Consider the following 14,998-nt stretch of genomic DNA (forward strand, 5'->3'; position numbering starts at 1 on the left):
ACACATGATGATCCATCCCTACTTGAACCCCAAAATGCTGCAGCCTCTTCTTTTGAAAGGTTCAGAGAGAAACATTTGCCACTGAGTCCATCAGGGTGTACAACCTTTGTTAAATTCTAGTCTTCCTCATCTGCAGCAACCAGTGATGCCAGGCAGTCCTCTGGCTTCTCTGCGTTATCAGCCTCAACTGCTCTGCTGTTGTTCAGAGATCAGATTAAACCTTTCTGCTTTCAATATAATGGAAAGGGAATTTGTTTTCATGTTCCCGGCTCTTTGCTTTTCAAGCTTTCATGCCTTTCAACGCTGCATTCTGTATGTCACAGTTTGTTCCTTCCTCCAGCCTTTACTCGAGGGAGCTTGTACACCGATGGACAGACCGGCATCTACCTGTAATTACAGACATCCTCAGCTCTGCCTTTGGCAAAGCTCGCTGCCGGTTGCACAACCTCTGTGGAGCAGTTTTCCAATCTCCCCAGCTCATTAGTAAGTGAAGAGCAGGGCTGCGTGGGCTCCGGCTGGAAGCGGCGCTGCCTTTGGTGCAGGAATGTTAACGGGCAGCTGCCTGCAGCCTGGTGCGAGCCAGCCCCCATCGCCTCATGACGCCTGGAAAGGCCGGACTTGCCAAAAGCTGGGATCTAGCAATTAGGGAAAGCCCAGAGTCTATTTATAGACCCGCAGGTGAGCACTGTGCCACTATCGTGCCCTGCTGCCCAGGAAGTGCGAGGCAATCACAAGCGTTTTGCACATTAAACCTGGGAGCTATTTAACCCCAAGGTGTCAAACCTGACCCTCTGGAGCATGGCATGAAGGTATCTGGAGAAAAGGTGAGACGGCTCGAACTGCCGCACCACCACGAGGAAGTACAGAGCCTGTCAAAAAGGTTGTGTGGGACAGAACGGCACTGCCCAGAGCCAAGTCACACCGTAAGTGCGACGCAGCCTTCTGGGGAATGCAGCGTACAGAAACCCAAACTGCTGGGTGAGGGACATCTTCTCCAAAGGAAAGAAGTTTAATTAAGCTTTCACTTTTTTAAAAGCTTTTTCAAAACTTATTTCTGCAGTTTTATTTTCTCTGCAAACATCCATACACCTGTAAAGGCTGTGGTAAGAGCACTCATGTTGACACAGGTTTCAGCAGCGGGAACTCAAGTCCCACTAAGAGTACTTGGAGAGCTGCCTTCAACAGCGTAGGGCTTTGGGGTTTACTGGTAAGTACTCCTATTAGTTCCACTCTCCTCTAAGGGGAGATACTGTGTGTAGGTGCCAACCTAAGATTCTTTTGGGGAGATTTTCAAGCTTTCTGCTCAGTGCTAGTTCCCTATTCAACACAAAAATTACGAACACTTCTTGCCATCAGCTTTTAAAGCCTTGCACAAATGATGCCAAAAGCAAAAGCAAGCCCTGCTTGCTGTCCCTCCCTCCCCAGTGCTCTGCCTGACCCTGCAGTCATCAGTGCTTGCACTGCAGGACAAGCCTGAGGACACTTCCAATAGCAGATTCTCCATGATCTATTTCAGAAAGAATAGCAGACTTAAAATTAAAAAAAAAAAAAAAAAAAAAAAAAAAAAAGCAGCAGCATATCAATGACTATTTTTAATCTACTGAGACTTATCTAAAGATGCCTATTTTGGAGATCCAAGAGGCATCCACAGCTCCCTTAAAAGCAGTGCTTATGTCAGAGATGGGGGAGAAGCAGGGAACCCGTATCCACAAAGCATATAACGTCACCACACTGTAAACCCCCCATCTCTCTGCTCACACAGATGGTTACGCAGGGTGAGATGGATCTAAGATTGGCCACCATGACCACCACTCCTATTCAGCAAACCTTGGGCAGCATTAATAGGAAAAGCTCTCCCACAAAGCCCTTCCTCATGACCCAGCACAAGTGTCAAGGGAAGGAGTAACCAGCAGCCTCAGCCTTGTGCACAGTGTCCTGGTGACGGTGACTGTTAATGACTAACAACCTGAGCTGCCCATCAGCTGATGTCACTTTCATCATCGTCATCACCTTCATCACGTGGCTCTGCACAGCCAGATCTCTTCCACCACTAACCCAATGACAGCACAAACCAACAGCAAATGTGGTAATTAAGGTGCACAAATTATGGTTGTAAGTGAAGACTATAATTAAATATAGTATATGATTAAATGTATTCCTATAACCACTCTTGACACTGCCACTGCACCAGAGCACTCACAAAACACCTTCAAACTGTTCTGAAACTGTGACCCCCTCTTGGAAAAAAGGGTCATCATGAAAAATCAGCTTTCCTTCTAGTAATACAAACAAAAAATTATGTCAGATTGAAGACCAAACTCTGCTCTCACCTGGAACTACACAATTCCACATGGCACCTCATTCCTGGCCTTCTTTGCCCTGTTCTTTGGTAAAACACATTTTCCTCACAATCATGATTCTTTCACGTCTTCCTCTAGTGCTCAAAAACCACCGTAGACACCAGGCAGGAGGCGCTCGGATATGCCCTGGGAAACAGCTCCCCTGCACCCCTCTTCGCCCCAACACGCACATAAACACGCTTGTGTATCCACATGTTCAACACGCTGTCAGAAGGCTCCATCTGCGACTCCTTCCAAGACACTGACGCTGCTAATCAGCTTTCCTGCAGATGTCCTTCAGCAAGAAATGTGATACTTTTCCCCTTGCGACATTAGAACTTCCCATAAAACAAGTTCTATATTCAGCTGTGATATTTATACAGTGCTTTACAAATACGCCTAATACACAATATGCTGGTAAGCCACGGCACTTAAATAACTGAAGAGAAATAAAATAGGATTCACTTTTGAAATTCTTAGACTTTTAGTCCGTCTGGTTCAATTTTCTCTTTCACACTAGTCAGAACCAGGATTTTTAGAAAAAATGAGCAGTCAGAGGCAAGGAACACGACCGCCACACTGCAATTCCACTGTTAACACCTGGCAGAGGCTCATTTCAAGGCATACAACCCCTTCACCTTTCTCAGCCTCCTTTTGGAGTTTTACTTAATACTGTCCATGAACTCCCAAACCAGGCCTGGCTCTTGTCAAAGGGCATTTGTCAAGACCTCAAAGGGAGTCGCCACCATATGCAGGACTCTCAGCACTGCGGACACTCAGCCAGCCTCCCGAGAGGTTCTCTAGCCTCACGGGAACAGGGACAAGCTGAACATCTCCACATCTCCAGGCCAGGGGACAGACTGCTCTCCTTCCAGAGTCAGGTTATGCACGCTGGGTTCTTCCTGATGTTTTAGCTCCACTTAGTGGCCAGCAAGGCTCATTTAGAGTTTCCTTCCTCTTAAAACTACCACTTCAGAGTTGTGGATGGAGATCTTCCCCACTCTGATCAGCGTGAGCCTGGTTCTTGATCCACAGCTAGAACATCATCAACTGAAATGTCAAGCCCGAATTCCAGCAAACACCTACCTTGGTAGCAGTGGGGACCGAGGCTTTGGTTTTTCTTTCTCCTTTTCACGGTCCCTATCCCGGTCCCTGTCCCGGTCCCTGTCCCGGTCCCTGTGCTGCCTGTCTTTTTCATCTCTCTTCACTCGTTCTCGCTCGCGTTCCCATTCTTCTTTCCGCCGCTGGCGCTCCTTGTCACGCTCCCGTTCCCGCTCCCGTTCTCGTTCCCGCTGCCGTCGCTCCCGTTCCCGCTCTCGCTCCCTCTCACGTTCCCTTTCTCGTTGTCTGTTCTCTCTTTCCCTTTCCCGTTCTCGCTCTCTTTCCTTTAAAAAGAAAAGGGAAATCATTGTGACACTGTGGTAGCATCTCCTAACAAAGCGGGCAGCTGAGTTTCAAAGTCTTGGACAATAAGCAATTACATACACCCTCCCATGTTGCAGCAAAGTATTGAGATAAATAATCTGGAGCTTGCTGGCCACCACTGCTCGCTGAGCAAGCACAAAGTGGAAAAGAACAAAACACTACATCATATTCATCACAGCTGTAATTTTCAAAAGCAACATTCAAAGATTAGTTTGGCTTATTATGCTTATTAAATAAATGTATTGATGTTTACAAGTATTCACTCTGCTAATCGTGCTTATAATAAGTTAATTAACTTTACAAACAAGCACCATGAAAATAATTGATGGTGCATTCAACAATAGCGAGGACAGGCTTCAGTTTATGCACTGCTTCTGCAGAGCAGCAAGGTCTTTCAGCAAAAGGAAAGCCACTTTTTGGTGGATTTGACAAATACCACTGAAAAGCTCCCTACTGAGCAGGATTTATTATTTTTGCCACTATTCTCAAGGCTCAACAGTTTGCACAAGGGCAAAAGGAAGCGGAGGGGAAGGGTTCGTAGCCTTATTTTCACTGAGCTCTGTAACTTACAGCTGTGCAACACCAACCAACTGCCTCGAGGACTTTAGCAACTGGCTGGGTGCTTTCCTCACCTGATTCAATCAACTGATCTGCACCTCCACCAGCGGTGGACAGTCATGCCAGAGCCTCTGTACACAAAGCACACCTGTCCAAATCTAATCTTTTTCATCTGTCCCAATAACTAACAAGCAAAACCATTCCTCAAGTCAGGCTAGTTCCTGGAAACTCCCTCCCTCTCCAACATTTCCAAGAATGGCTGCAGAATGGCCGTAAGCACTGCACAACTGCCTGGACCGCAGAGCAGCAGCCAGGGCACGTGAAGAGGAACCACCTTCCCATCTCAGACATGCTGCTGCCTCTACCGCACTGAAACAGAACATCCTCCCATCCCTGCACCAAGAGTGTGTTCTGTGTAGTAATTAAATCAAGATGTAACTATAACATTAAACATCTTGAAGAAAAGTCCCGTTTCAACTACTGCACTGGAGCCATGACAAGCGCCAGAAGCACCTGGAACAAAGTTGAAAGGAAAAGCACGGAAAGGGGTATTACCTTACTTACTCTGTAGTTACGGTATGGATCTGGGTCTGTATACTGAACCCTGAAATTCTCATACTGCCCACCACGCCAGAACCGTTCTATTTCATAGTCATAATAGGGATCTGTATAAGGATCAAGCCTACAATGAAAAACAGGGAAGGTTAGAAAGGGAAATATCACCTTGTTGCCATACAGAAACGCTACATATTCTACGTCAGGTCTTAGTCACTGTGCACTGACAAGAAAAACCACGTTCAATGGGGTGACCATACAAAGTAGTTTATTTTCTACATATCCCACAGTCTTTTTTAAGTGAAGCTTATCAGAGAAAAGCACAAACCTTTCTTGATAAACACAAATAAAGAATGCTACAAACCACACTCAGCCTTCAAATCAATGTGGTAAAAACGCAGAAACACCAATTGCTTTTTATACCTACTTCAAAGCCGTGCAAATGTAACAGAACATGTTTTGCCTCATTGATTTAGGGCTGCATTTTCTGTCCATGCACACACCGCTAATCTCAAGCGCCCTCACATCAGAAGTAGAACGGATGGTGGTCTCCTACTCCCCTGCCACCGGAGGAGGTGACGGGTGCATTCCAATGCCACCAGCACAGGACACAAGCTGTTGCTGAGCTTTCCACTGTGAAAAGCTAGCTTCAGGGGCAGGCCAGCAACACCTGCCCCTACACCTGGAATTATTCCATGCAATGAAGGTAACAGCACCTGCAGCTGATATTCTCCAGTGGAAAACAGGTGCTGGCCCCCCAGCACACAAATGAACTGGCAAGCGCATAGCACACCCTGCTCAACTGCAAAACAGCAATTACTTCTAGGGAGGAAAGGGATTTAAAATCCACCCTCCTTAAATCTGCAATGTTTCCTCCATTTGAGGATTTCTATTAACATTAGTTGATGGTTTTAATTCATACACTCAACAATATCCAATCCCTGCCAGCCACCTGGAGTGAAAATATCAGATCCACTGTAAAGATGGAGAGGTGGGTACAGGAAACAAGAAACTTCCAGGGCCACAGAGGAGTCAGTGGCAGAACTAAGATAATAAAGCAAATGCTCCCAAATTCCAGATTGTCCATAATGAGACTCTGACTTGCAAGTAAGAGGAGTAAAGGGCCCACTTCTGCATTTTAAGTAGTGCCAAATAATCTAAAAGAGGCTAAGAGGCAAGTGCTGCCCTTCAAGTCAAGTGGCTACCTGCATTTCTTTCAGTGCTTTTAAATGGTTTAAGATTTCTATTTTTGCTGAAACAGTAAGTCAAGGGAAAGAGTACCAGAGATTCTTGAATACAGATTCAGCAACAAACTTCTGATGCCAACCAGACAACAGTCTGGATTCAGTGACATCAGGTGTTCTAGGAGACACAAAAAATCAAGCTACACCAAAAAGGAAACTACTTTTTAACACACCCTCAAGTCCGAATCTCCCCATTCCCTTCCTGTAACATTTGTGGATTTTTGTTCATTTAAACAAGCATCACCGCTGTGCATTTAGGTAATTCAGTGCTTAAATCCTCAGACAAATAACTGGTACCACCCAAAAAATCAAATACATTCACTCAGTTAATAAACTGCCCACCACACCTGATAGGACAGTGGTCTGTGGCCTAGGAAGTTTTAAAGAAGTGCAATGGAGAAAGGAAAGGAAATATTTTCTTACAGTTGCAACAGTACTGGAATCAAAGACCTGCTTACCCATAGTTAATGTTTTCTTTGATGTCCACCTCCCTATAGTTTTTCAAAAAAGAAAAAGGGATTCATGAACTATTTAGACATCTTCATATGTCACAAGACAGTCCTGAAAGCATTTATTAACATCCCATCTGCACCACCAGTAGTTAGTTTGCTGCAAGGTGTCAACCTGTGCAATAAGGTGTGTGCGTGTGAGGAAAAAAAAAAAAAAAATCACCATTTTCTAGAGTTTACAGCAGCAGCAGCTTCGTAACTTTTGCCTTTACACACAATGAAGATATTTTAATGCCAGTTTGCTTATACATAAAAGTGCTTGAATTTTCAGGAATTTAATTTTTTTTATTACTTCTGTTTAACACTGGCTACATGCAACACTTTTTTCTTGACTATATGAAAAACAAAGTCCTGTACCTAATGCAATTCCTGCATCAGTGAGAGTGGCATAAAACAACTAGAACGCTGATGCTAGTTTTCATATACAAGCGTAAATTAAAGGTACTGCATGGTCAACCCACAGAGCACTGGTGATATGTCCCAGGTGCAACTGAAAATCTCAGAGGAACAGAAGACCAAGATACAGACTTATTCCTACCCAGGAAAAAATTAATATGGGGCAACTGTTCTGTTTCAGGCTGCAGAACTGAGTACATAGCTTCTTTTTTAAAATGAGGAAAGGAATTGCACTCCAGAGCAAATCAGACTACTGAAAAAAGCTTAAGCTACTCCTTACTCCTTTTCAGAGTATTTTTTTGCAATTCATTTACTCTAAAATAAGATAGAACTAAGCCTTACAAACATGTTCTCTGTGTGAGTGGAAATATTGCTGCAATCTGTACATGTAGGAAGAACAGAGGATGTATGAGCAAGAACAAAACAGAGATTCACCTGTATTCCTGCAGAATACAAGCCTCTCAAAGTCTTTTTCCATTCCATTTCTTGGCTCAAGAACTACTAAGCAAGTTTCCCAGAGCTGACTGAATCACCCTCACACCTTCTCCAGCCATGACAGGAGTGTGTCTGAGGTCTCCCAACATTTTATGTGTTACCTCCTTAAAAAAACAAGCACCTGAACACTTAAGTTTGGTGTGTTTGTTTTGGCCTAGGCTATGCCCTGGCAGCTAACAGGTTTGCTTTCTGACCAGCATCTTAGTGAACAGTTTACCTGGGACTGATCAACATGTTTAAGACCAGCTGCTTTGCCAGGGTATTGGCACATAAAGACCTAGCTGCTCGAGACAGTACAACTGCGTCCCTGAAGCTCTTGGCTGTTGAGCACACTCCAATTCTGCAGCCCCAGCTTTAGCATTTTAAAACTCACATGGGTTGGAACAAGAAAAACAAGAGGAAAAACTGTCGGAAGAATGCACTGGTGTGAGGTAAGCAACGCCCAACTAACAGCGTCCTTGAGGGACCAGTATGCCAGTGACATTGAAGGCAGAAAGGTTTAAAGACAACTGTAAAGGAAGGTTGTGTTGAACCTGAGTGAGTGGAGGCGGCTCAGCTTTTAAACTGGTGTACCTACTGCTTCATGGAAGCTGTTTCCATTTTCTGAGGTGAGCATTCCTCCAGTCTGGAGGAACAAGTTAAGACCGCCATAATGCACTGCATTTCCCACCCATCTATTCCATGTAGCAAAACCAAGACTGCATCTTACGCTGGATCTCTGACATCTCTGGTGATGCGGTAATTCCAGTCACGGAAAAACTCGTTTTCTTTGTCAAATTCACGCTCGTCTTCTCCTATAGTCACAGTGAACCTCTTCTCCTCAAAGTCAGGCTCCTGCTCTTTTCTCATAGTTGCCTTTTTCAATACCTGCCATAAAAAAACATTGTAAAGGGAGAACATTTCTGAGGCACAGAGAAATTGCAGTAATAAAAATCCTTCACTTGGAAGTAACCTGCCCTTCATCTAAAGCACCCTTCTTCTGCCCAAGCCTCATGAAAGTGCAGGACACTGGACTCTCCTTGACACAGAAAGTGTAATTCACTACTCCATCAGCCTAGAACAGCAGCAGACAGGAAATAAAAGGTTTCACGCATGCTGACCCCATTTTCTGCAGTGATCAGACACATGGATCCTATATGTGCTAGAGAAACAGGTACTGAAGTAAGGGAGATTGGATCAGCTTAAAAAGTTTTGCTTTATGGAGGGCTTGATTTCAGGGCCACAAATTCCCCCTAGCTCATGTTAATATAAAAAAACCAAACCTGGATGTCAGCTCCTCTTGACTGTGTAACAACTGTGATATACAACAAGACACAGTTAATAGGTTAAAAGGCAAAAAGTAAGGCTCCTTAGAAAGGGCAAGACACCATGTGCCCCAAAAAGAGCAATTCTAACATCCTGCTCCCGATGAAAAAGGCTAGCAGATTCTGGAGACCATCAGCACAGTTCCTGAGGATGGCATTTACCTCTTTAGCGTGCCGGAGTCCTCTCTCCCAGGCACTTTCTGTTGGAGGGTCTGGAGGGGGTGGAGGTAAGATTTCATCAACGACTGGCCCTCCCTGTTAGAAAGGTGAGAAGGGGAAGGAGACAGATACTTGATGTCAGTTTTAAGTAGCAAACAGGTACTCCAGAGATGTATCAGCAGGACATAAACTGCGACACGTGGAAAATTACTCCCCTCTACTAACAACCTCAAGACCACCTTTTTAAAAAAAAAAAAAATCACATATCCAGTTGATGTACTGAATTTTGCTAAAGTACTAGCTCAAAAAAAAATATCTTCACTTCTTCTAGAGCAGGAGACAAAAGCTACATGCAGAAGCCATAAAGTCACAGAAAAGCTATCCGTACCCAAGGGTTGGCTGGCATCAGTGGGTGAGGGCCTATAGGAGGAGCACCATTTGGGGAGAAGGGCTCAGGCTTGGAGATCAAGGAGTAGTTTCCTTTGTCATTGACGCCAGGGTGAATAAATCGACAGTTCATGCCCCAAGTACAGTGACCTGCAGAGATACAGTTCTGTTAGACCCCTGTATGCCTACAGCAAGCATTTATTCAGCCCTGCAACCATTTAAAAGCCATCAAGGAATAATGCTGTTCGAGACACATGACTTTTCTTCTCTACAACTTTGTTAAGATTTACCTGTTTCCATACATGTGGAAAGATGCTCCTGCCTCCCACCTTCCCAGAGAGAACAAATAGATCCCGTCACAGATGGATGAACGTACAAGAACCTTATTACAGAGGGGAGAAGGGAGGGATGGATGCATACACACCATTAAGCAACTGCAGTAATAAGCCTATGAGCTCTTCAAGTCTTACTAATGACAAACATTTCAAGTTAGGAACTTTACCTTTTACAGAAAACAATGAATGAATATAACCTGACAGCAAAGAAAACCTCACAGTGCATCCAAAATATACAGCACTCTGGTGAGGCATGAAGTACATTAAAGCTTTTCTCTCCAGCCAAATCCGCAGGCTTGCCAGCACAAAGCAGGAAAGACGACATCACTGTGGAGTGCGCAGCAGACAAATCTGAAGCTGCTCATTAGCTTCAGGTACCACCCCCAAAATAAATGGTAACATTCAGGGGTCTCTAACAGGATACAAAGCTAATTCTCAGCTTTAATTTAGCTTGCCTTAGAAACAAAATACCTTTTTTTTTTTTCTTTTCTCCTTCCAGCAATCCACTCAACATCAGGCAATATTTTGCAGATTTCCCAGCAGACAACTGCATCAAAGTTGTCACTAATTCTGTGCTAGCTCAGGCATTAGCGCACTGACTTTGGAGGCAAATGGGGAGTTAACACTGCTGTGGCCCAAGGAAGAATCCCTGATCTCAGCTGGCAGGGCAACATGTCAGAAATTCACATGGCACCTGCATCCCTGGAAATGCTCCTCATCAGTCCCAGATTAACCATGAGCCGGTGTTCTAAGTCAGAGGTAACACTGGATGCTTTTGTACTGTAAAAGCATAACACGAGCAGAAATCCCTTTGCACAGCAGCTCAGGGAGCGGCGCATCCTTTCTCGGTGCTTGAGCACGTGTAGGGGCTGCCAGACACCTACACAAACACTTACTATTCCTACTGAGGTGTCAAGGGGAATGATTGCCCTGACAATAAGGGGCTCTGCTACATACATCAAGGTGGCTACACATCAAGCTACTTCACTGGAAGGCTCTGCAAGCTCGTCACTCATGCTACTGGACAGCCACAGCCACGTGAGTGCTCCCCTTCGACACATCAAGGACAAAAATCTGAATGTCTCCAAGGTCGCACGTGAGCAGCACCTGATCTGCCTGGTGGCAATAAAGCCTTTAAGGGGTGAGCAGGGGTGAGTGTCATCGTTATCTGAACCGACGCAAAATCAAAGAAAAACAACTGCGGCAGGAGATTCTGCAGTCTGAACTTTGACTCAAGCAAATACTTCCATGCTGCACGGAGGCGTATGTCACACTAAGGATTCAGGAACAAACACCTCTCCTTGCTGAGGAACTTCCCTGTTCCACCATCATCACCAACACATTCGTGTCTCAGCATAGGCAGAAAATTTGATACCGGAAGACATGCAGGAAGCCAAGTACGTGGTATCTGATGGTCACGTCTCCGGAAACCCCCTAAGCAGCTCCCTACGTTGCACATGCCACTGATGCAAGGAATAAAAGACTACACCCTGTTCTCCACCCTTCTTTTAATTTCAGATTTTCATAAATTCTTTCAAGGGCAATTGTAAATAAAACCAAGTAAATGAGCAAACATTAAATGAGATGAAGCTGAAGGAAGTGGAAGAGAGCTATAATCAGTTTAGATAAGAAAACTTTTAAAACCTACTCTCTATACTAAAAGAGCTGCAGGAGAGCCTAAAATAGCTGTTGTGCAGTTGCACAAACTTTGGGGAATTTCTATTAAGAGACAGCAAAAAACACGTTTTATGATTTCCTACCCCAATTTGTTCCAACTGAGGCTGACAATCCCAATCGTATTTCAGAAATGTGGTCTCTGATACAGTGCACAGCAATCTTCTGGCTTGAGGAAAAAGCTTCTATTTACATGAGGATTATTTTTTTTATTCCAGTTGACCATTTCCTCAGCCCAGTGGAAGTACCGGCCACTGGCACATCTCGCCCTGTCAGGTCCAACATCATCCCTCAAGCACGCCATCCTGCTGGGGTTTTGGGGTTGCTTATGAAAACAGTTATACCTGAGTTGCCAAACCTGACACCACTACACAGGCAACACAGGTCAACAGATGCACTTGCAGGGGCTGCAGCAGCTCAGTGGATGTCAACATACTGTCACATCAGTATTTCTTACAAAGAAACTGCATTTCTAGCCCTATTTTCAATTTTAAAAATTCAGTGAATGAAGTTTAATAAGCGAGCAAGCAAGACGGATATAGGATTGCAAGAAACAACTAGATTTTGGCAAGGCGTGAGCTTGATAAGGACTAACAAGCATTTGCCATTTTTGGTTTCCACAAAATAACCTCTAACCAGTAGTTGATTGTTAAATCAGTCCAAGCAGTTTTATTTCATGCTGTTTAAAAAACACCAGCAAGTTTTCCTTTAGTTGCTTCCACTGGGCTCACCACACTTCGGGCAAAGCCATTTTTGCATATTGGCTCTATGTAAATTCAGCACCCGGCCACCAAGGAACAGAAAGGTAATACTGAGGACACCTGGGGCAGAGTTTATCATGTAGACAGCAGCTTAACGGGTACAAAGATCAAACGACAAAAATTACAGCATCTTTGGTTTTCTCCCACTGTTACAGCATGTCATTACCTTTCATGAAGAATCGGCAGGTGGGACGTGGCCTCACTTTTCTGTCACTGGGGTCTTTAACTTCTCCTTCTTCTAAGTCATCGTCCTGGAACAGATAGACAAGCTGACATTTCACGTGGTGCATTTTCTGCAGCGACCTGACATTTCACAATATGGTCAAATATCAGTCACTGAAAACACACCCTGGAGCAAAACACAAGAGAGAAACAATACAAAGTTACCATAAATACCCAACAGCATCTTCACAATGTGCTGCTACAAACAGGAAGATCATCAGCTTCAGTGTTTCAAAGGTGACTGCAAAACCTTCAGGTGTTACGGATGTCTTTATGCCACAGACCAAAGTTTCAGGCTGCATCATTTTACCTTATATACACTTAAAGGCTAAAAATCAACAGTACAGTGGATTAAGATCTTATACCTCAGTTGAATGAGGCTGGCTGTGCACTTAGCCAACATCACGTGCAAGGCAGCTAGAGGCAGCTTCATGCTCTTTCGAGGCAAATGAGCTAAATTGCATTACCTGTCCTTCCTGCAGGCTAACAGCAAGCACGCCGACAGCCACCGCGGCTCTGCTGGCGTGGGGTAATACTACAACCCTTCAGAGCCTTTAAACTGGACTGTCCCCTGCTCAGCATTCATGTCATCCCTGTTCAGCTCAAGCCAATTCCTTCTGCTCACTAATTCAAAATACACAGCGGTATTCCTGCATTAATGCAATAACCCAGCACAGACATGACTCTTCTATCTGTACAACAAGTTCTGAAGGATGACTGCTATTACAATAGCTAATCATAAAATGCTTTCCCACTATGCTGAGCAACAACCTCACATACAAGTTTTTCAGGAAAAAAGCCATATGTCTATTTCTTCCAGTCCTCTCTGGCAACAACTTGACACCTTTCCTTCCACTCCTCAGCTCCACACAGGAGTTGTGGATCGGCTCAAACAAAACTCTGCATCATCCCCAGGCACAGCAGCCCCAGGAAAAAAAACTGGGAGATGGAGGTTGCTTTAAAGATTAAGAACCACAGGGGATGAGCGTGAAATAAGTCATGAAACACCTCCAAAAGAAAGTTGTTGAAACTTTAAAGTATCAGTCTTTGCCTTTGTTCTCCAGGGCCTTCCTTCCAGCTTTATTAGGCTGCACCTGAAAAGTCAGAAGGAGCTAAAAGGAGGTGGTGATGCAGAAGGCAAAGGCAGCCACAACTAGAGAGCTGTCAGAGGCATCTGGCAAAGAAATCAGTTATTTATCCTAAAAGGCAGCCTGGCCTTCTGTACTATGTCTGGCTGAGCCCCAAAGCAGCCCATGTAGCGCTGTGCTTGTACTGGTAGCTCCAAAGGTGGTGATAACACACCCGTGTTTTGGCTGCTGCTGAGCTTGCACGTCAAGGTTGGCTCTCCAACCTCCCCCTCACCAGCAGGCTGGGGATGGGCAAGGTTTGGGAAGGGGCACAGCCAGGACAGCTGACCCAAACTGACCAAAGGCATATTCCATACCATACGATGTCTGCTCAGATATAAAAGCTAAAAGAAAGAAGGAAGGGGTGGGGTGGGGGTGGGGAGGGGGGAGGCATTTGTTATTTATGACATTTATCTTCCGGAACAACTGCTACGCGTACCGAAGCCCTGCTTCCCGGGAAGTGGTCAAACATCGTCTGCTGATGGGAAGTAGAGAAAAACCCATCTTTTGTTTTCCTTCACTGCTGCACATGTGGCCTTTGCTACTACTTCATTAAACTGCCTTTACCTTGACCCCCCTTTTTTCCCCCCTATCTTATTTTCTCCACACACACACCCCCCCCCCTACTCTGCTGAGGAGGGGAGTGATCGAGCAGCTTGGTGGGCATCTGGCATCCAGCCAAGGTCAACCCACCACACCTTCCCTCCGTCTGCCTCCATTTCACCGTCACAGAGGTTTTCAGCATATGAAACATCTGAAGAGGGAGCATCTGCTGGAGGCCTTCCCTCTGCATGGTGATCGCAGCAACCCTGTGGCAGCCACAGCAGCTGTCTACACAGAAAAGATTAGGAAAGTTATGTACCCTGATCAATTCAGCAGCTGGAAAGGAGGAAAAAACCATCGCTTGACTGTTGACAAACAAAGGATCTACAGAGAGATGGGTTAACAGCTTCTGCTGCATTCCTGTGAGGGCAATGCAAAGAGAGCTCTCCTGAACGAGAACGGATTTAGAAGACTACATATATATTCAAATTAAAATTTGCATTAATATTCCCCTCCCTCCAAGACAGAAGTCTGAAAGCAGAATAAAATGCAGAGATTTAACAGTTTCCCCCAAAGCTGGGGATGGCATTCAATGACGCGTGAATGGTATAACCAGCTCAACTCCGCTTCTTTCAAAAGAACTGTGTGAAGTCTTTGCAAATGCTGTACTTGAACAAAAGGGAAAGTATTTATTTCTGTGAGGTCTCCTTGGAATCAGGCAGCTGGGAACCCTGTTATGAGTTAATGTATGAAAACCAGAGTACAGATTCATCTTGTGCTTTGTAAGGAGAGCACTCCCAAGAATGCCTTAGACTCTAAAGGAAAGCATTCATATTTTAATCAAGAAGCAGGCATGAAGTCAGGACTCCAGGAATTTTTCCCCCCCCCGCCTGGACTCTCCTGCAACACGCTAAATTCCTTCTAACTGAATCAGAAATAGACAAAACTTTTGGAAGACTGTGTTT

At 44.8% G+C, this 14,998-nt stretch overlaps 1 protein-coding gene across 9 annotated transcripts in view; it reads right to left on the bottom strand.

Moving 5' to 3' along the window:
- The window catches only part of ZC3H18 (zinc finger CCCH-type containing 18), a 48,930-nt gene that overhangs the window by 23,145 nt on the left and 10,787 nt on the right, over positions 1–14,998 (bottom strand). For 6 of the 9 annotated variants that reach the window (XM_056360750.1, XM_056360748.1, XM_056360745.1 and 3 more), the window contains exons 4-10: positions 12,308–12,392; positions 9,373–9,521; positions 8,988–9,080; positions 8,231–8,388; positions 6,580–6,612; positions 4,878–5,004; positions 3,426–3,724 (exon numbers count right to left, since the gene is read on the bottom strand). In XM_056360750.1, the coding sequence (XP_056216725.1) occupies positions 3,426–3,724; positions 4,878–5,004; positions 6,580–6,612; positions 8,231–8,388; positions 8,988–9,080; positions 9,373–9,521; positions 12,308–12,392 (944 nt within the window). The remainder of the gene's footprint in view (positions 1–3,425; positions 3,725–4,877; positions 5,005–6,579; positions 6,613–8,230; positions 8,389–8,987; positions 9,081–9,372; positions 9,522–12,307; positions 12,393–14,998) is intronic. The other 3 variants (XM_056360746.1, XM_056360749.1, XM_056360747.1) reach the window with 3 other exon arrangements.

The sequence above is a fragment of the Falco biarmicus genome, chromosome 15, assembly GCF_023638135.1.
Source record: "Falco biarmicus isolate bFalBia1 chromosome 15, bFalBia1.pri, whole genome shotgun sequence".
Taxonomy (NCBI): Eukaryota; Metazoa; Chordata; class Aves; order Falconiformes; family Falconidae; genus Falco; species Falco biarmicus.